This window comes from Prionailurus bengalensis, chromosome A3 (assembly GCF_016509475.1).
Source record: "Prionailurus bengalensis isolate Pbe53 chromosome A3, Fcat_Pben_1.1_paternal_pri, whole genome shotgun sequence".
Taxonomy (NCBI): domain Eukaryota; kingdom Metazoa; phylum Chordata; class Mammalia; order Carnivora; family Felidae; genus Prionailurus; species Prionailurus bengalensis.
Genome location: NC_057354.1, coordinates 66,609,842 through 66,631,525, shown reverse-complemented (window position 1 = coordinate 66,631,525; position 21,684 = coordinate 66,609,842). Strand labels below are relative to the sequence as shown.

General features: G+C 53.4%; 1 protein-coding gene across 3 annotated transcripts in view; it reads right to left on the bottom strand.

The window, feature by feature from the left end:
- Positions 1–9,268: 9,268 nt before the first annotated feature.
- The window catches only part of TTC7A (tetratricopeptide repeat domain 7A), a 124,553-nt gene continuing 112,137 nt past the window's right edge, over positions 9,269–21,684 (bottom strand). For all 3 annotated transcript variants that reach the window (XM_043603319.1, XM_043603321.1, XM_043603320.1), the window contains one exon: positions 9,269–11,203. In XM_043603319.1, the coding sequence (XP_043459254.1) occupies positions 10,982–11,203 (222 nt within the window). In that variant the 3' untranslated portion in view covers positions 9,269–10,981. The remainder of the gene's footprint in view (positions 11,204–21,684) is intronic.

Below are 21,684 nucleotides of genomic sequence, written 5' to 3'. Positions count from 1 at the left end.
TGGTATGTGCATATAATTGGAATGGAGGACAGCTCCTTGGATTCTAGAAGAGATTGAAGACCCTTTCAGAATAAGAAGGGGAGGATGTCTTCACCAGCCTGCAGGAAGGGGATTGGAGAGGCTTACAGAGACTTCACCTGGAGATAGAACCACTGGAGAACTTTCTGCAGGGCCATCTGGACACTCTTGTGTTTCATTTCCATTCACCTAGCTTTGCCTTTGGCTCCTATGACTGTCTGTCTGTCTTTCTGGAGCTGGGACCACCTCAGCCCCTGCCTTCCTTACCAGTCTTGCCATCTGCCTGTAAAGCAGCCCTCATCCTCCTTTGTGGTTTTGGACGATGTGACAGTGACTCTGCCCTAGATATTAGCAGAGGGGCTGGTGGGAATGAGGTGGTGAGAAGAGCAATGTTTTACCGCTTCTCTTTGGCACATTCCAGTATTTTGTATAGTATTTCATACCAGTAGGGAGAAGCTTTCCCAAAGAGACCAGAGGAATTCTGGGTGGCTTTTTCCTGCCACAAGCCCAAAACTGAGACAATAATTGAAGAGCAGAGCCTCCTTCTGTTCTTTCCAAGATGGAGAGATTGGGTTGACTTTGAGCTTGAGCTCTGAGGTTGGGATTTTACCACCTAGCAGCAAGGATTGTTGTGTGCATCAAGTGATATGTCCAGAAGGGCTTAGAAAAGCCATAGAGAGCGGCAGATGGAAGGGACCATGCTGTGTATCCTAAGTCCCTCCTCCCTTCCCTAACGACTGCTGTGACACTGCTTCTCCAGGTCCCTGTCCTAGCTCCATTGACCATCCTCTGTTCCTCTCTCCACCCACCCACCCACCTGCCCCCAACTGCTCTTTGAATTTGGCTTCAACCAGAGGGCATAGCTCTTCTTGGCTGCAAATATCTTTTGCTGTTTCCATGTGACGTTCTCTCTCCATTAAGTCAGAGCATGCATGTCAGAAGTCACCGCACTGATGGGGACAGCTTGTCCTCCTCCTCCTCCCTTTTTTTCCTTTCTTCCTCACCCCCATCCACACCCCCATTGCCCTCTGGACCTACAGGGGACACCTTCCAGACCTGGAGCCAAGGGCCCCACATCACTTTGGTGCCAGGCCTGCCTCCAGTGTCATGTCTCACCTGCTTGATGCCAGTGACCTCAGTGCAGCACAGAGCTGCCTGGATTCGGGTCCCCATGCCTGGGATTACTTTGAAAGCCCTATTATCTTGAAAACATAGTTCACAATCTGTAAGTTCAGAATCAGGGGTTCTAAGCTGCATTTTATTTATTTTTTAAAAAAGATGTTTTTTCAATGTTTGTTTATTTTTGAGAGACAGAAACAGAGCACGAGCAGGGGAGGGGCAGAGAGAGAGGGAGACACAGAATCCGAAGCAGGCTCCAGGCTCTGAGCTGTCAGTACAGAGTCCCACAGGGGGCTCAAACTCATGGACTGCGAGATCATGACCTGAGCCGAAGTTGGATGCTTAACTGACTGAGCCACCCAAACACCCCCTAAGCTGCATTTTAGAATCCCCTGGGGAATCTTTAAAAATCTTGGTGTCAGGCAGCTCCCCGACAGATCACATTAAACTCTCTGGGGGTAGGACTCAGGCCCAGTATTTTTAAAAAATACTTCCCCCACCCTAGGTAATTCTGATGAGCAGCCCAGGTTGAGGACTCCTGTCAAGATGGTGTAAAGGCACCTGTCACCAATAATTCTGTGGGGCACACATAATTTTCCCAACCCCAGAGGTTGAAGATGACAGGGTCCTTGTGCTAAGAGTCACTTTCCAGCTATGAAGAGATTGACCCATGTTAGCATCTGGCTGAGGCCTAAGGGAAGAGAACAGCACAGGGCTGGTTTGTCTGGATGAACCTAGAACCTGGAGTGTTACTAGGTAGAATTGTTCTGGGGAGAATGAACCATAGCAGCCTGGAACCCAGGCCCTTCTCACCAGCCGGACCCTTGGCTGGGCTCCTCAGAGACCTTTGGTTTTGGCCAATGGCAGGGCTGCAGGCAGGCAGAGCCTACAGGCCTAAAGGGCAGGGTTTGGGCTCTAGATTCAGGCCTGCAGGGGCTGGGTGGGCTTGTGAGGGCCAGTGCCAGAGTCCCAGAGCCTGCCCAGGCTTATCCACAAGCCTCCCTAGAAAAGAAGGCAAGTCTGGATGGTAAGAGGAGCCAAGCCTGGACCCATGGAGGCTGGGAGGTTGGGGGTGGTGAGTGAGCAAGGATGGGGAGAGAGATGGGACATAGATGTTGGGAAGGAGAGGTAGCCAGAGAGGGGAGGCCCAGGGGGTGGACAGAGAGGGGAGGCCCAGGGGGTGGAGAATCATCTCCCAGTGGGTGCTCCTCATGGTCTTATTAACCACACCATTGGCCAAATCAGTGCCCAGAGAAAAGTGTCACCCTTCTGGAGAGAGGTAGGGGCTCAGAGGGGCCCAGCCAGAATCAGGGGAGGTAGTAGTGTGGCTGCTTTGGGTGGGAGTGTGGCTTAGTATCTGAGAACCCTAGGCAGGAAGGCAGGCTCAGGCCCACTGACACCCCATCTCTGGTCACTAGAGTGGGTTAGACGGGACAGGAGGCAGGGATTGACAAGGCATTTCATTTAGTTCACCCCTGTGGAACTGAGTGGCCCAGGTTAGGGGCAGGGTGGGACAGGAAGACAGCATGCTGAGAGATGTGTGGGTCACACATGGAGCTCAGGGCTTGATGAGGGCTGGCCGTTGCTTCCTCATCCTCTTTCTGAAGTCCTTGAGCTCAGCAGTCATGCCTGGAAACTGAGGGCCATCGAGGAGAAAGGAAGTTGCTAGAGATTCCCGTATTTAACAGGGCAAGAGGGGACACATGGAAACATGCCAGGCAGGGTCACACCTGTTTAGGCTTCTAATCCCCAGCCCCTCCCAGGTTGGACATGGGGGCTACACTGCACTCCTGTGCCCAACCGTGTGTCTGGGGTAGCTTTAACCAAACCGTCTATATTAGTTCCCGTGGCTGCTATAACAAATTTCCATAGACTTTGTTGCTTCACACAACACAAATTCATTATCTTCTAGTTCTGGAGGCGAGAAGTCTCCAAACCAGTCCCACTGGGCTAAGTCAAGGTGTTGGCAGGCTGGGTTCCAGAAGGAAGCTCCTTCGAGCAGCTCTGGAGGAAAGTGTGTTTCCTTTTCTTTTTCAGCTTCTAGAGACCATCCACTGTCCTTTGCTCATGGTCTCTTCCTCAAATCGCTCCAAAACCCTGTTCCTATCATATCTGCTCCTGACCCTCCTGCTTTCCTCTTGTAAGGATCCCTGTGACTATATCAGGCTCACCTGGAGAATCCAGAAGATCCCCCCCATCTTAGGGCCCTTAACTTAATCATGTTTGCAAAGTCCCTTTACCATGTATGAGAACAGGGGAACCTGGCTGGCTCAGTCAGTAGATCATGCAGCTCTTGATCTTGAGGTTGTGAGTTTGAGCCCCATGTTGAGTGTAGAGATTGCTTAAATAAATAGACTTAAAAAAAAAAAAACATGTAGGAGAACACTTTCACAGGATGGGACATTATTCATACCTCCACACAGCATAGCTGGGATAGGGAGTGGGGCATCCTCTGCCAGGAACACTACTCCCCACCCGCACCCTTGGTGTGCTAACTTCAAGCACCCTCCCCCATCTTCCTGAGGCTGGTTGGGTGTTTCTCAAAAATGCCCCAGCAGTTCCCAGATACTGGCCTGCATCCACTATTGGATTGTGGGCTTCGGGATCATAGAGTTGGGGCCTCAGTGAATTTCCCAATGCCTAGCAGTGTTACCGCATAGTAGATGCTCACTGAGTACTAGATGTGCTCCAAGGTACACAATTATCCTGTAGGAAATGCAGAAGCTTTATAGAAAATATGTTCTGGAGGTTCCTTTGATTATTTTGAAACACAAGGAATTATTTAGGGAATGGCTGGTAGCCTGAATAACCTCAGTCCTTGCTGGTGTTGGGTGCTGACAGAAATCACCTGATGAAATAAGTTGTTGGGTTTTTTTTTTTTTGAAGTTTATTTATTTATTGTGTGAGAGAGAGAGAGCATGCACATGTAAGTGGGCAAGGGGCAGAGAGAGAGAGAGAGAGAGAGAGAGAGAGAGAGAGAGAATCCAAGGCAGGCTCCACACCATCAGTGCACAGCCTGATGCGGGCCTTGAACCCATGAACTGTGAGATCATGACCTGGGCCAAAATCAAGAGTTGGACTCTTAACTGACCGAGCCACCCACGTGTCCCAGGTTTTTTAAAAGAGGGGGTAAATAAATTGAGTCCCTCCCCTGCTCATGCTCTCTCTCTCTCAAAAAATAAACATTAAAAAAAAAAAAAGAAATTGAGTGCTGATTTAGAAATCATTCTTGGAGGGTTGATCTTAAGTTTGCAGGTGTTAGACATTATAAACAAGCTCTCTCTAGATCACTTAAGGGGTAGATGTGTTAAAAGTTGCATTGTGGGAAGTGGGGCTGGGCAGAGGGGGATCCTCCCTGATATTTTACAAATGGTACTTATGGCTCCAGATAAATTTCCGGTGGCCATGTTATTCCAGAATTTTAAAAGCACCCTATCTTTTATTGTTATTATTATTTGTTTTAAGTCTAGTATAGTTAACATATAGTGTTATATTAGTTTCAGGTGTAGTAAAAGTGCCCCTATCTTAAATAACTTACATGGAAATGAAAATGAAGCTTCTAGGGATGCCTGGGTGGCTCAGTGGGTTAAGTGCCTTACTCTTGGTTTCGGCTTAGGTCATGATCTCAGGTTTCATGAGTTTGAGCCCCGCATTGGGTTCTGCACTGACAGTGTGGAGCCTACTTAGGATTCTCTCTCTCTCCTTCTCTCTGTGCCCCTCCTGCACATGCTCTGTCTCTCTCTAAAATAAATAAACTTAAGAAGCAAAATGAAGCTTCTGGAGAGTGTGTCTAATGACCCACATGTCTACAGTGTAGATGAGATCCTAAATAGAGAAGATGCATATTTCTGTAGTAATTTCTAGAGTAGGATTAAATACATGTGTAGCTTTATTAAGAAAATAAAATGGCTTGGGACCAACTGCAGGCTCTTGAGCAGCCATATTAGACTCAGGAGGGCTGTGACCCCCTCTGCAGAGCCTCTGCCTTAGACACTCCCAGGGCAGAGCACTGGAGTGGCATGTGGGTTGGGTGAGAGGGAAGGCTAAGGTCAACCGGTGGGTAGAGCAAAGTGGCCTTGCTCCACATTTGTGCTCCAAGTCTCCCAGTGGCAGGAGAGCCTCCCTAGGGCCCAGCTAATGTCCCATTCATGAGGGCACGTGTAGGTGTTGCTGAGCCTATGTGTGTGGGATATGGGGGCTGCACTCAGGAAGCATAATCCAGAGGGGCTATGCTGGCCTGGGTGTTCTGAAAAAACATAAGGGTCTCGTAATGTGGGTGGTGGGAGGTGGTAGTCGGGAAGGAGGGAGAGATACTTCTGAGAAGTGTGGGAATTGGGTTCTGGAAAATGAGGGGCATGGAGTGAGCCCCAGCAGGAATTCTGGGAAGAGACCTGTAGGGGTGAAGTAGACCTGGGAGGGCATGGGCCTTTGAGGCCACAGGAGACCTGGTAGACAAATGCATAGGAGGAAGAAGAAGGAAGGTGGAGGAATGAAAGAAGGCAAGGGCCCTGGGGGAATGTTGCTCCCAGATGAGAAGAGAAGCTGTCTGCATGCAGGAGAGTGCCCTGCATCAGCCCAGCCCAGTCTAGCCTCTGTGGGTTCACCCCCGGCGTGCACTGGGCCGGGCTGCCAAAGCCCCTGCACCCTTGGTGGAGTGTTCTCAGGGATGGGGAACAACCCACAGCCACTAAGCCCTGGGCCTTGTTAGGGGGTGGGGTAGTGAGCTGTGGGCATAAGACTGGAGTGTGGGAGAACACGTAATGGACTCTTCCTCTGAGCCTGAGCCAAAGCAGTTGACATCACAGTTACAGATGGGGAGTCTTGACCTCAGAGTCAGGCTGCAGGAGCTGGAAAGGTTGGATAGAATGGAGTTCTAGTGCCTCCATCATTTTTTTGCCCCTTTGAGAGTGGGCATCTGGTTTTTTTGATCTGAGACCTCTGTCTTTATGAAGATTCACCTGCTCTTCGTTTTTGCTCCTAACTTCCTGCGCCTGTCGACCAGCTGCCATCCCTTCTCTCTGCCCCATGGTTTCTGCTGCTTTCTTCTGCTGCCACCACCAGCTACTTCCCTCTTCTTTGGTCCCACACTCATATTGCAGAGGACAGAGCCTCTGCAAGCCTTTATCAATGTCTGCGTCACAAAAGACAAAGAGAGGCAAAGGGAAACTAAAGAGATGTGACAACCAAGTGGAGTATGTGGTCTTGGGCTGGAGGGAAACACTGCTACAAAGAACACGAATGACGAACTGGCATATGGATGGGAGAGTAGATAAAATACTGTGTCAGAGTCAAATCCCCTCATTTGTTAACCGTGCCTGTGGTTATGTCAGACAATGACCCTTGTTCTTTGCAAACACACTGCAGTATTAAGGGGTAAATGGGCATGATTTATATGTGCTCAGATGGGTCAGAAGAAAATAAATAAGACATGTTTTTAAAAAGAGGTCCACAGTGACCAACTTCTTGCCAAATTCCAAAGGGACAATTAAGGGAAGAAGAGAGTGAGAGTGGGAGAGAGTGAGTGAGACCAGGAGAGCAGGGACAGTCACCCGCAGTCTGGGGACCCCCTGCATTGCGGGGCTCAGCCATGTCACAAGCTGTGGGCCAGTCCACAGAGGAGGAGCTTTGGTTGTGGAACCCACCCATGGTCCAATCAGCTGGCAGGCAGGCAGGCAGGCAGGCAGGGAAGTGTGGTCACATGGCCCAACACACAGCTCCTGTGGTGAGCTTGTCATGTTTCTGGGCTGCCTGGTATCTGAACCTCTTTGCTAGTTGGGGATCTTCCAGTTTCTTGAGTGGCTTTCACTTAAGGAGTGTCCTCTCTGTCTGCAGAAGGGGCGAGAGCAGCAGGCAGTACTGAGGATCCTTTATTCCTCCTCACTGAAGCTGGGGCCCAAGCCTCCAGCCACTGGAGTGAAGCTGCCAGCTTCTGGGCACACAAGGTACCCCTGTACCTGTGTGTCATCCCCTGTGACGCTGCAGTCCCTGTGATGCATGTTTCTATGGATCCCAGAGGGGCCATCCTGCTGCCGCAGTGATGGGCACTTCTGTGTCTCTCTCTCAAGGGCCAGTGAGCTGGTGCTGTGTAGTGTCTTCAGAAGGCGGTGGAAAGAATGCTGGCTCTGTAGGCCAGGACCTAGGTTCTCAGGCACCATAACCTCTCCACCTTTCATGGGGACAAGACCCACCTCCCAAGGTTGTCGACTACCAAAGGAGCAATGTGACAAGTAAAGTGCCTTATAACACTTATACCTTATACACTTTGTTTTGTGCAGAGAAAACATTAGGATAGTTGCTGCCACTTTGATTCCAAGAAAGCAGCCAGTTAGTAGTAGAGCAGTGCCTTTGAGTCCGGGCTGGGTGCTGACTCCATCACAGAAGCCAGACTGCAGCTCCTTTGGCCCCAGGTCCATGCACTGCAGTCACTGCCCTAGGGCACCTGTGTGGGAGTCATTCCTGGAGCCACCTCCAATGGGTCTCTGTCCTTTGCAACTGGAAGAGACTGATAAAAATTCCAAGACATTTCTTGCAGGGGGCAGAGAGCAGGATACTCTCCCCGTCACAGCCTTCCCAGCCTCCACAATCCTTCAGATCAGTGTCATGGGGGTTGGTACCACAGGTCGCTTATGTGTGAGGCTCCCTGATTATGGGTTGCCATCAAGAGCTGGCAGCATGGGCTGGGGGAGGTTTGTTTAGTTGGAAGCTTCCCAAGGCTGAGAAATATTTGCATGGTGATGACATCTGAGCGCCCCGTGGGGGAGCAAATGCAACAATGAGCACTTTGGTATCAGACAGGAGTCTGGGTGTTGGTGGCTGAAATTCCATTCATATTTATGCCTGTAGATAAACACTATTAATACTGAAGGGCTGTGTCCTAGAGTGTGGTGGGGGTGTTGGAGGTCCACGGGTGACGGTGCAACCCGGAGTCTTTTCCCCAGTCTCCAGCCCTTGTTCTGGCACCAAGTTTGTATGTGGACACGGGGTTTGTATGTGAACAGGGGGTCTGCCAACGGGACCCAGGGGTCAGGAAATGCCTGGGTCCCCACTACTGCCTGACTTTCCAACATCTGACCAACTAATGTCAGCTTGTGTCAGGAATAGGAAGGTCTCCCCTCCCTCCATTCTCTTCTTGGTAAGATGAGCTTTCTAGACCTTTCTCCAGGGCTGGCAGACAATGTGACACCACCTATGGCCTCAGGCAACCTTTTAATGCTCATCAGGGTCCTTGAGCTGGGGGTGAGGATGGGAAATAAATAATCTGATACTAATTGTTAAATCACTGAAGACTGTTTCCTAAAGTATTAAAGTGAAAGCTGGCACCCACCAGCTCCAAAAAAGGCCCTTCCTCTCTGGAACAGCAAAACCACACCCCAAGCGTAGGGCTGAGGTTGGGAGCAGAGGCCAGACTACTGTGAGGCCACAGGAGTGGGAAGTTCTTGTGTAGGCCAAGTTCTAGGGGAAGCCTCCAGGGCAGCTCTCTTGAGAGTAGGTGGCTGCAGCCCTGGGGGTGCATCAGTTGATCCCTTGGGGCACATGAAGAAAATAGAGCTTCTGTGCAAACTTACGTCATCCTCCAAAACTTTGATGCATGTTTATAACGTGTATGTAGTCTATTAGAAATGGGTGTAACACGTTTTAGGAGCGTACTGGTATGGACTTCATAGCGCAGGTGGCGGACCAGGATGCATGCAGCCGGGATCCTCACCACGCAGCCCTCTCCTGGTGCTTCTCCTCCAGGTGCTGGAGATGCTCCACCAGCAGTGCCCGCAGGGCATGCTCTCTTGTTCAGATGACAAGTCTGGCCCTGGTCTCTCCCAGCTGGGTGCTAGAGAGTTAGCAGGGAGCTCAGGCCCACCTGAGTTACAGGTGGCAGGCCGCCTGGACCCTGCTCTGCCTCCTTTCACCCACCTCCAGGTTTCAGCACCTCCCTAGCCCTCTCTGCTCTCACCTGCTCAAACCAAAGTCTCTTCCTGCGCCCCTCCTTCCCCCGCACCCCTCCCACTAGTGTGGCCTGTCCTGGTGACCTCTCAGACTTCTCTCCTCCATGCCATACTCCCCCCTCACTAGGCGCTCAAGGCCTGTTCTAGGATACCTGTTGGATGAAATGAACACGCCATGTCCCTTTCAAGGGTCTCTTTATCCAAGACCTTTATTTCAAACTGCCAGCAGCTTGGCCCAGCCCTCTGAGGCTTCTCCAGAGGAACACTGCAAGCCAAAATGCATTTGGTGCCTTTCCTATTACCAATAACTGACTACCAATCTTTGGGCACCCTGAGGCAAATCGATAGCATTTGCTTTTTCTGTTTAGTTTTTTTCCTAATAGAATTTCAGATAAAAATAGATCTCTATCACACACACACACACACACATATATATATATTATATTTATACATGCGCACATCGAGACAGAGATCCTTCAACCAAGCGGTGAAGGATCCGGTGTCCTCTGCAGTGCTCCTTACGGAGTGGGAGGGCCAGGAGGGTCCCCTCCTCTGGTCTCCACAGTCCCCACTGGGCCCCAGGCTGGGGGAGCCAAATGGCCAGGTTGATGGGCGGGGTGGGGGTGGGGGTTAGGTCACCCATAAAAGCCTGAAGTGGCAATGGGCTGTGGGTGGTGAGATGTGCTGGGGTCAGTCCTAGAGACTGCCCTTCTTCATACCATTGTCCTCAGAGGGTTCTGCATTGTACCCATAGCCCAGAAACTTAAGGCTTGAAGGAGCATGTTGATGCAAAGTATTAGGAAGAACTGGGTCCAGCTGCCATGTTTGTATCCTAGGACCTAGAGCCTAGGGGGGCCATTTGGGGAATATTCCCAGAAAGGTGAGTGTGGCAGAAATGGAAGTGGAGTTAGGGCTGGTGCTCGGTGCCCCTGGTCAGGCATCAGAGGCCCAAAAGGCACTTGGCAGCAGAGGGGAAGAGCAGTGGGGCCCAACTGGCCTCACAGGGCAAAGAGGGGCAAAGCTGGGCATCCTCCAATTACTCAAACCTGGAAGAGGACCCAGAGATCCTAACTTCTTCCCATTTGCCAGCAGAATCTTCAAGCCCGGACTGCTCTGGGCAAGACCTGAGAATTACCTAAAACCCTGTAGTGAGACTGGGGCTCAGACCAGGACCCTGGGGCTCCCTGGGCACGGAGGCACAGGTGGAGGTAAAGTTAAGCTGTAAGGCTCCCCAACCTGTGCTCTTGGGAAGCAAGTCTGGTCACTATGACTGTAAGTCACTTAGGGTCCAAGCATACCATCTCTCAAGGCACTGAGTCAGGAACAGGGGAAAACCCTCGTGGCCTAGTCAGAGGGCAGCTTGTGGCACTCATCTTTGGTGTTGGAGAACAGGGAGCTGAAGTTCAAGGCTAATACCTGTGCAAAGTCACTGGAAAATCTAGGGTCAGGGATGTGGAGGGTGGTAGGTATAGTATGGGGGCTTCTAGACAGTGGGGGGGGGGAGTACCTAGGAGACCCAGACCCTTACTGCACATTTAGATGATGCACAAACACATTTAGAGATGCCCCCATGCTGATGTGGCTTCCCAGCTACTTCCTTGCTCATAAATGCCACAATGTCTGTCTGAATCCCAAGGAGCAAAGAATTTGCTTTTGATGCAAATCTGGTCCACCCAGCTCCAGAAGAGCAGCTCCCGGACCCAGCTGTCCCTGGAAGGAAAGCAGGGCTGGAGTGGGGGAGGCGAGGAGAAGTAGGGCTGCAGCCTGCAGAAGTGTTGCCTAGAGATGTATTTTTCTGAGGTCCCACATCACCCCTGCCCTGTACTCCCTGCTGCCTGCCTGCATCTGCCTGCCCCCCACTCCTTAGGGCAGCCCCCCTCCCACCCTGCTGCTGCTGTGCAATGTCACAGCTCTCTGGGGATGATGGAGAAGGGCAGCACTGGGCTGCTGGCCTCCAGCTCGAGGGCAGTGAGGAAGCAGTCGACGGCGGCCTCGCTCTGGCCCTGGTCCTGCAGCACCTCGCCCAGGCCCTGCCAGGCCTCGTGGCAGGTGCTCTGCCTCTCCACGGCATCCCGCAGCACCTTCTGGGCCAGACTCTTGTGGCCCAGCCGACTCAGCATCAGACCCTGGGGAGCAAGCACAGGGTGAGGTTAGTGAAGGGCATCCTGGAGCAGGGGCATCCTGGCCATCAGGGCAGGGCTCTGAGTCTCAGGCTTGGGAACCATCAAGTGACCGTTCTTGTTACCCATGCAAATCCTACCGTCCCCGCCCCAGCCCTGCTTCCCAGATCACCCGCTGTGAGAGTGCTGTCCCTCCTGGCCCCAAGGATGAGCTTTCAAGTCAGCAGACCTGGCTTTGCATCTCCCCATTATAGCTGGGGATCCTGGCAAGTTACCTCTCTCTGGTCCTCAGTTTCCTCATCTGTAAACGGGAAAGACCACAATATCCACCTCTAGGTTTGTCAAGTTTACAGGAGTCAGTCTATATAAAGCACCTGGACAGTGTCTGGCATGTGTGAGCTCTCAAATGGGTGTGTTACCCTGAGGCCTTGCTGCTGCACGTGGTGGGACCCTTCCCCCTGAGGGATGTGTGCCATGGGTTTCAGACTCTACAACTTTAAGCTTATAGGTAGGTGGGGGCAGCTCCTCTGCCTGCATCAGCAGTGGTCTTCCTGGGACATTGGGGTCCCCAGATGGCCTGACAGGTGAGGGTCACAGGAGGGCAGATGCCAGGTAGGAGAGGCTCTGAGGAGATGGATCAGGGGTGGCTAGGAAGCTTGGTGCTGCTGTTTGTCTTCAACAACCCCCGTGGCAGAGAGGAAGTGACAGGAATCGTCATAAACATTTGGGAAGTGAAACTGGCGCCCCGTCCCTTCTATGTCCTCTTCCACTCATATTGGGGAGGGTGCCCGGAGGTGGGAGATAGGGTGGTGAGTAGGGGGGTGGCCAGAACCCCCTGCAGCCTCCAGTCCCAGAAAGGCTGCTTTGTGCCATCCCACTGATCTGTGTTCCAGCCCTCAGAGGCACGGGGTGGCAGCACAGGGGGCCCTCCTCTCATTCAGAGATTTGAGGTAAAGCCTAACACTGACTTCCTGGACAGACGGAGGCTGGGGTGGGGGAGGGAAGCTGCCTTCTATGTGCCTGGAGCCCCCTCTTGGGTGCTCGCCCACTGATGGCCGTGTACATTTTTAGCTGGAACATTTTCCTCTTCACCACGCTCCCCAGAGTTAGGCACTGTTGCTATGGAGACCCACTGGGGAAGATGCACATGCCTGACTTCATAAAGTCCTCTGAGAGCTTGGAACACGACCAATTAGGCAAGAGTGAAAGATGGTGCTCAGGAAGCCCTAGGAAAAGCCTCTTCCTCTCCAGAGGCGCTAGCTGGTGGTGGTCCTGTGGCCAGGGGCCAGGAAAGCAACGGGGAGCCATATTCACAGTGCCTTTTCAACCCAGGGTGAAGCTGTCTGCAGAGAACCACACGGATGGGGTGGAGGACAGGGGAGCTGCAGCAGGGCGGAGCCACATGGGAGCCATGCTGACTCAGGGCTGCCTGGGACCAGAGGGCAGTGCCCAGTCTGGCCAGCAGGGCTCCAGGCCAAGCCGCGCTGCCCGCATGGCCTGGGAGCTGGACCCTGAGCAGCTCACGATGGAACAGAGCCCACAGGGAGGAGGGAAGGAAGGCGAGACGACAGGCTGCCAGACACCCAAATTAAGCACCAAAAACGGAAGGTTTGAGCCCTGTGAGTGCTGCCCCTGGAGGAGCAAGAGGACAGATGGGGAGGGCCGGCAGAGCCTCCCAGAGAGACGGCGGGGCTGCAGTGATCTTACACACCAAGATTTCTATACTGAGCTTCCATGTGAGATTTTGTTTGACAAGAGGGCTCCACTGCTAAAATGGAGTTCAAAAACCCCTGATCTCAAGAAGTGTGTGGGTGTTTGGAAAGGGGCCAGACGTCCCTGCAGACTGAACAGGGTGTGTGTGTGTGTGTGTTTCTCTCTCTCTCTCTCTCTCTCCTGGTTTGACTCTCAGGAAGTTTGCAGAAGGCTCCTCTGCATGTTTCGTGTAGAGGAAAAAGCCAGGGCTCCTCAGCCCGAAGACCTCGGCTGGGCTGGAATCCCAGCTTTGCCACTGACAAGTGCAGTGACCGTGGGCAAGTGGCCCATTTTCTCTGAGCTGTGGTTTCCTCATCTGCACCCAGGGAACAGAACAGTGTTTCCCAGTGGGTAACCGTGCAGGTTCTGCAGTGATGAGTTTGAAATCATGTAGTCAGGGCGCACGGTGGGCAGACAGCAAACGGAAGGGTCCCCAGGATGCACAGAGGGTCCTGCCTGAGTGAGGAGTAGTAGGAAGTGGTTCCTCTAGAAGGCAAGGCTCTCTGTGGGTGAAGACTGGGGACTGGGGTGGGGTTGGATCACGTCCCCCACACCCTGGGGTGCTGACCTCAGAGCCTGAAAGGAGACACCGGGCTGGGGTCAGGCTGGGGCCCCGAGGCCCAGGGCCTGTAACAGGATCTGCTGCCACCTGCCTGAGACACCAGCCTGTTCATGTTTGGTAGCAACTCAGAGCTGTTTGCTGCCTGACAACTGGGCAGAGCCTGCCTTGGGGAGACGTGAGGTCTCACCTGCTCTGCCCCCAGCCTGGTGCTGTGCCAAGGGCCCTCCATTGCCCTCCTGGCACCCCCACCCCAGCTGACCAGAGAATAGGTCTCCAGGGAGATGGTGGGAATACAGTTCCATCCAAATGTCCCTGGTGACTCTTACCTGACTCTGGCCAGGGGGCACCTGTGCCAAGAGAAACCAGACCTGTTGGTGACTCAGCCTCTGACCCTCACCTGGGAGATGTCATAGCCGCCACCCATAGCAGTTAGCAAGCAATGTTATGGCAGTTGAGCACTGCGCCTGTGGGAGGGACCAGGTTACAGTCGCTAAGGGAAGGCAGGGCTATGGGGGAAGTTCCCAGAAATTCCCAACTCCATCCATTCTTTCTTCCCTCCCTTCCTGGACCTCAGAGACGAGGCAGCATCTGGCCTCATCTCAACCACCGAGGAGCCTGCTCCCCGAGGAAGCCTTCCCCGAGGTCAGCATCTCCTGGCCACACCCATCACCTTGAGACTGTGCTCCATTACTGTGGGCTCTGGTGTGGGATCCCTGCCCTGCCCCCTTCCTAGGCTGGGAGGGACAGGGTCCTTGGCTCCTGCCTGCTTTGCTATTCCTCACAGGATGGCAGCTCAAAAGAAATGTCCCAGGCTTGGAGCCAGGTACACCATAGGCAGTGTGCATGCTTACTGCCCTGTTTAGGCCACAAGGACAGGTAGCCTGAGGGGCTCTCTAAGGGGGACCCTCCCTGTTGGAAGACTAAGTTCTCTGGTGGGGGGGGGGGTACATGGGCCTGGGATGGGGAAGAAGGGAAAGAAGGGCCCCCAACTTCCTTTTTCAGAATTGCTACTGCATCTCACCCCATTAATTCAGTGCCTGACACTGTCCCCCAGAAGGGAGGGGCAGCAGGAAGGTCCTGACTGTGTGTGTGTGTGTGTGTGTGTGTGTGCGCGCGTGCACGCGCGCGTGTGCGTGTGTGTGTGCATGTGCGTGTGCGTGTCTTTCTTCTTCTAGGGAAGGCCTGCCCTGGGAAGCAGCCCCTACAGCTAGGCCAGCTGCAGGCCAGGCTGAGAGCTCCCTCCCTGTCCCTACCCTCAAGTATTTATAGAAGTTATTTTGGGAATTTTCTTTCTGAGCTCAAGGCACATTCCTGGGATTCTGTAACAGCCTTTCCAGCTGGGAAGCAGGGAAGTAGCTAGAGGTGCTAGAGCCTCCTGGTCCCAGGAGCCCTCTTCAAGGGGACCCTAGGGCTGCAGGGAGGAGCCTGGGGTGGGGTCACCTCTGAGGCTGCTCCCTCCACCCACCCTGAGGCTGACACACCCTGTGGTGTGTATGGGGGGAGGGGGTCGGCCCACATTCCAGCTCCAGCTCAGCCACCCCACCCCCCCACCTCCCAGCAGGCCCCAGGTCCTCCCAGGTGTGTCAGCCTCAACCTGTCCAACCAGACTGGGAATGAGCTGTCTCTCCAGGCTGAGAACAGAGCCCACATATCACCACATCCCTCCTGGACCTGGGGCAGCTCCAAGGCCCCAGGGGCTGGTCCTCCCTCCCCTTTAGGAGAAGGGGCACAAATCCTTCTAGACTCCACCCAGCACCTGATTGACAAGCTCCACCGATTCACTTGGAGCCCAGCAAGGTGGGGGTCTTCGGGAGTAGCAGAGGTGGCCATGCTCCTGTGGCAGAACCCAGGCCTGCCTTCCTCCTCCTGTCCCTCACCCTCACAGAGGTGAGATGTCCAGGAACACTGGTGGGCCTCTAGGCTCAGCCTCTCGGTGGGTCTCTCGGTGGGGGTTGTCTTCACAAGGCCAGGGCCAGGCTCAGAGATAAACACTGGCTTGATGAGAAGGCCCATCATGTCCTGGGGGGCTCCCTTGCCAGCCCTGTCCCTAGGCAGGGGGCTGGGCCTTTCCTCCTCCCACATTCTGGGCTGGTTTCAGGTTCTGGGCTGGCTGGAGGCTCTGCCTACCCAGGAGCACAGCTAGGCCCTCAGGGCTAGGTCAGGAGCCTGGACTTCATGTTCTCAAAGTGAATACCCTGTGGTGGGCAGTGAGTGGGGTGGTGCCATTTCAGAAGCTCCCCTCTCTGGGCAGGAGGGGTGGGTGCTGGCATACTGGACAAGGGGAAGGCTGGACCCTGCTGCACCCTCCAGACACGATGAGTCTTTCAGACCATCGATTCTGGAGCGAAATTAAGCCGACAGTGCTTAACTATTGTTCTGACCTGAGTCTATGACAGCCTGACAGAAGGCATCCCTTCCACTTCCTCGTCAGGGTTGGTGAGGACTTCAGGAGACCACAGTGAAGCCCAAGATTTTCCAAAAGTCCTGAGCCAGAGCCAGGGGAACCTGCCTTCACCCTCTCGCAGGTCTCTGAACCAGGGCTGAGGGTGCGTCGTGTGATCTGGGGGCTGTGTCAGCCCAGGAATGAGGTGGGTGGACACGGGCCTGAACCCCAGTGAGGCCTATGCTGGCCTTGCCCTCCCACCTCCCCACACAGTGAGCCTTTGGAACTCCCTTCTCCCTCCCCGTCCACTCTACTTTCCCACCAGGGAATGCAGACCTCAGGTAGTATTGGGAAGGGACGAGGGAGAGAAAACTCGCAATAAAACCACAGCAGGAGGAGGTCAAATGGCCAACAAGACGTTCCTGCTGAACTTTCCTGCCAAACAGAGCAATGTTCCTGTCTACCGGAGCTGGTAGGGCAGAAGCTGACTGTGAAGAGGGACTGTATGTGTGTGAGAGAACTCAGGGTCTCTGCACACCCAGCACAAGACTTCTGGGCCTTCCGGTTCCTTCAGGCTGCCTGCATTCTCAAAGCCACCTGCCACAGCTCAGGAAGCCAACAAGGAGGGAGAAGCCTAGAGCAGGTGGGGTGTCCTGGACCCTGAGGCATCAGGCCCCAGGAACCAGAAAACCTGCTCATCTGTGTGTTTGCCAGCCTCATTCAGAGCAGGGAACCTTCAGAGGGCCAGGCACTGGGTTTCACTTTTCAGCTGCTCAGGACACCTTTCCTCCTGAAAGTCAGGAAGCAGAGGCTGAACCTTCCTGATCACAACAGAGCCCATAGTGGAAAGCCAAGCAGGGCCTCCCTAGAACCTGGCCTTCCCTGCTGCTCCTCCCAGCAGCCTCACATCATGCCCGTTTAGCTGAAGAGCCCAGCTGTGAAACTGTTCTCACCCTCAACTCAGACTCCTGCCTACTGAGCAGGCATTCCCTGCTCTTGGCTAAGGTCAGCGTGGCCTTGCACTGTGTATACCCTTGTCCCAGGCACAGGGCACTTGGGGCCCGGGTCCTGCACATCTCTGCCTTGGCCAGACTCGCCTGATGGGCTCAGGAAGGACAGAGAGGCTCTGCTACAAAGAATCTCTGGAACTTGGCTCTTGGCTCTACTTCCCTCTGCAAACAAAGAGCATCTGAACTTGGCCTGGGAGCTGTGCTTCACAGTGAAAAAGGTAAAAGTAACCCCAACCACTGGGCCATTCACTTACACAATTATTTAACCTAATTCTTAAAAAAAAATTTTGTTTTAAGTTTATTATTTTGAGAGAGAGACAGAGTGTGAGCAGGGGAGGGGCTCAGAGAGACACAGAATCTGAAGTAGGCTCCAGGCTCTGAGCTCTCAGCACAGAGCCCAACATGGGGCTCGAACTCATGAACTGCGAGATCATGATCTGAGCCGAAGTCAGATGCTTAACCCACTGAGCTACCCAGGTGCCCTTAACCTAATTCTAACGAGAGACCTAGGTGCTTGGCATTGTGATTACCACTTTACAGATGAGGGCACTGAGGTTCTGAGAGGTTGAAGGACTTGGTCATGGAGGAATAGTGAATATAGGCAAAGTAGGACTCAAGTCCAGGTCACTTAGCCTTGAAGGCTGTGTTCCAACCTCTAGACACGAGCTGGCTCTGACACTGGGGCTGAAAGACCATCCCAGCCAGGGGCGCCTGGGTGGCTCAATCGCTTGAGTGTCTGACTGACTTCAGTTCAGGTCATGATCTCCCGGTTTGTTGAGTTTGAGCCCTGCGTTGGGCTCTGTGCTGACAGTTCGGAGCCTGGAGCCTGCTTTGAATTCTGTGTCTCCCTCTCTCTCTGTCCCTCCCCTGCTCATGCTCATTCTCCCTCTTTCTCTCAAAAATAAATAGAAACATAAAAAGAAAAAACCCCAGCCACACAGCTTCAGAGGAAAACTACAGGTAGCTCTGAGGCCCTGGGTCCTTGCCCAGCATCCCCTCCCTACCTTCTCAGCACCCTGCTGGCACCATGGGCCACCAGGCAGCCCAAGGGAATCTGGGCCAATGACCCTTGTCCCACAGCAGGAAGTCAAGCAGTCTGGTCACAGGTGGAGCCCAGCCTTAGGCCATTTGCTATCACATCCTCCACATGAATGATGACAAAAATGCCTGGTGCTGACTTACCTTTTCACAGCACTCAGCCTATCTGAGCCCTAAAATCTTCCCTTTGAGGTCACAAGGGCCTGAATTATTATCCCTATTTGAGACAAGAGAAAACTGAGCCAGTGAGGGTAAGTAATCTCTAAGGATTTCAGAACTCAAGGGATGGCAGGGCTCTCTGTCGGTCTTAGATGTGTCACCTCTCCAGTCTAGTCTTGCCCTCCAGGATTGGGGATGGGGCCAGTCAGGGGAGGAGGATGGCAGGAGCTCTGTGCATCCAGAGTTCACCTGTCTGGCCTCAGACAGCAGAGCTTGTTGTAGGATTCCCACAGCACCTGCAAAAGGCCTAACCCAGAACCTCGGGGCAGGCAGGGTGGAGCTCTGGTCCTGGCTGACTCAGGCCTCACCTTAGGGAGCACAGGAATGGTGGTGAGGAGCTTCCAGGGACTTAGGGCAGGTGCGGCAAGCCCCAGCATGGGGAAAGAGGGGCCAGAGTCTCTTGAGCTGGCCACACTATGGCCATGCCCCTGATCCCTCAAGCCCACTTGAGGAACGAGGCAGCAAACCCCATGCTGGGAGCGAGAGGGAATGAATGCAGAGAAATAATTCACTGCCCCACTCTCATTGGGGTAATGGACGACAGAAATGCTGTCTTCCTGTCTTTCCAGGGGCATCTGGAGACAGAAGAGGCTGGATCACCTGGCCAGGACTGCTTCAGAAATTACATCCCCAGGAATTACATCACAGGAGCCAAAGTTCATTTAGGGCAGTTTCCCCCCTTGCTGCTGGGGTGCCCAAGGAGGAAAGCGTTCTGGGGAGACGGGGCAATGAGAGCCTGGAACTCTGGCCTAAGAAGAAAGCATGACCACGGGCAAGAGCCAGTGAGGAGCAGGGAAGCCTGGCCAGAGAGGCGCGAGGAAACCCCAGAGCCTGTCCTTGGGACAGCAGGGTGGGGGCCGTCCACAGACACAGGTGCAGGGATGCAGCATGCCTGTCCACTCCTGGCCGATGCTCTTGAGCTGTCTCTTGCAGTGAGACAGGCTGCATCAAAGCATCCACACTCCTGGCTCAAGCAAAGGGTGGGCAAGGAGAATGAGTCAGCCTGTGGCTGAGGCTAGTGACCCTCCCACCATTAAAGTCAGGGGACCTCATGGTCCTCCTGGGAGGGCTCTCAATGACTTGACCATTCCATTAGTCCCTCCTGGGTTCCTTGCCTTCCCCAGGCATCCTTGTTCCCTGGGAGATGCAGAAGGACTCCTGAGAGGTGGCAGGGCAGAGAGAGGCTCAGAGAGAGAGGGGTGTAGGCACCTCGGATTCCTCTCCACCAAGCCCATGGAGCCCTTCTGAAAAACACTGTCACCTGGGGGCCAACTCCTCTGCTTCCTTTCTCATGTTTCCTCAGAGTAGGCAAGTCGAGTTCAGGCTTCCCCTCCGTAATGAGATTCTTCTGCCTGTAAGGTAAGTGCTGAACGCCCAGGCTGAGTGAGTAGGGTTTCTGGCTACCTGGTGGGGAGGCTGAGACCTAGCTGGCAAAGACTGTTAGGATCTGCTCCTGAGATTTCACTGGGAATTTCCATCTGCAGAGAGCATGGCATTTTCTTTCTGCACCTGGAAGTCTCCTGAAGCAACCTGGCCCTCCGTGAGCCTAGTGGAGGTGGCCGCCTGCAGGGCTGGGGTTTGACGGCACAGACACTTCTGGGGCACTGCTGAGGCACAGTGGAGATTCTTCCCTGGCAAAGCACTGCTAAGCTGGTGTCTCTTTCCTGCCTGTTGGGTAGAAAAGCCTGAGCTGAGCCCAGGGTGGAGCCTGAACCATGGAAATGCCTCCCATCACATCCAGGGCAGGGAGGGTGGCAGGACCTGGAGAATAGAGAACCTGCTTCGGGGCCAAAGTTCATTTTCTTAGAAATGCCAGGACCCTGCCTCCTAAAAGCAATCACCTTCCACTCCCAGAAGCTTTCTCTGGCCTGTCCTCAAAGTTCCTGTCCCCATGCACACAGCCCTAGGGAGAGGCCCTGAGGCCCCCCTGGTGTTTGACGATCCTGCCCTAAGGACTGTAAGGCTGAAGCTGGCACCCACACAGCTCACCGAGGGACCCAGAGCTCTCCTGGCCCAGCCTGTGGGTGGCTGTGCTCTCAGGGGAGGGGTGCCTCTCCTCTCCTTGCACCTATCAGAGGCTGATATCCTCAGAGAACCACCGTGGTGTGGCAAGGCCAGGATGCACTCCTTGGGAACCTGCCTTGGCAATGACTGACTGCATGGGGGTCTGGATGGGTATTAGTTCCCCTTCACATTTTTTTCTCTGGATAGTTCTCCAAGAATGCACCCACCTCCAGAGTTCATGAAGGCTGAGACAACTGATGTGTCTCCGTCACTCTCTATTATTTTTATGGCAAATCCCTTACATAAATGCCAAGTTGACTTAGACCAACAGGTAATGGTTCCCCTGATGTTGCACCATGGTAAAGAACATCTAAAGGTCACGTGTGTACTCGGTGAGAAAAAGTTCTGTGATTGATTAGCAATGTTTGTCACGGGTATGGGACTGGAGACTAGAGGTTTATATGTTGTTCTGCCTTCTCTGACATTGCACTGAAGACTTTTAGGAGCACTTTCACATGTGCCACCTCATTTGATTAGAAGTGACCTAGAATGATGTAGATTATTATTCACTTACAAAAGGAGACATCAGGAACATGGAAGTTAAGTGTGTCTTTTCCTAAATCACCCAAGTGAATTGGGGCCAGAGCCAGGATTAGATCCTAGATGTCCTGAGTTTGAAGCCAGCACAGGGAAGGCACTCACATCAGGGAATGCTGGTGATCAACATACCAAAGTGTTCCTTCCTGTGTCTTTGGGAAAAGAGTGCTTAATAAATCTCCAGGCTTGCAATTTGCTATTCTTCATGCATATGTGTGGGATGCTGGCAGGAACAGAGCATGTGGAAAGCAAATGGGCTGCCCACGCCAGAGCCGACTGCCCCTCTGGTTGCTTGTAACTTTCAACAGTGGGCAGGCCTGGCCCTGACTTGCTCTAATTTCATCAAATCAGCAAGGCACCCCAGGAAGAGAAAAGGGACCATTTCAGAAACATCTGCAGGGAGCCACTCTGGACAGCTATTCAGTTACCATGGAAACCCACCCTAGGAAACTGCTTCAATTTCAGGAAAATCGCTACAAACAATAATAAGCATAAATGAAAAATGGTACACTGTTACTTCAAAATTGTACTTGTTATTGGGTTTTAGGGACTGAGCCGGCAGGCACATATCCGTGAGCGCAGTGGAAGGCAGACATCTCTGCCTGGCTGCAGGCCTGATGACAGAGCCCACATCCTCCCTCCCACCTCCCTCATCAAGTGTCTGGATGTGACCTCCGGGGAGGCATTTGTCAGAGGAACTCATGTCTGAATTGCGGGAGGAAGGAGGACGTGCCTTGCAAAAAAACAAACATTTGCTGAGCAGACTGCAAGGCAACACAGAGCCATGTGGAGGGGAACATGGGCCAGGTGTGATGTCACTGCGTGGGCTTTCTTCAGCTAACGCTGAACATTCACATGAGTCCAAAGTAGATATCCTTTAAGAAATCGGGCAGCAGGAGTAATAGCTGAGCTGGGAGTCTCT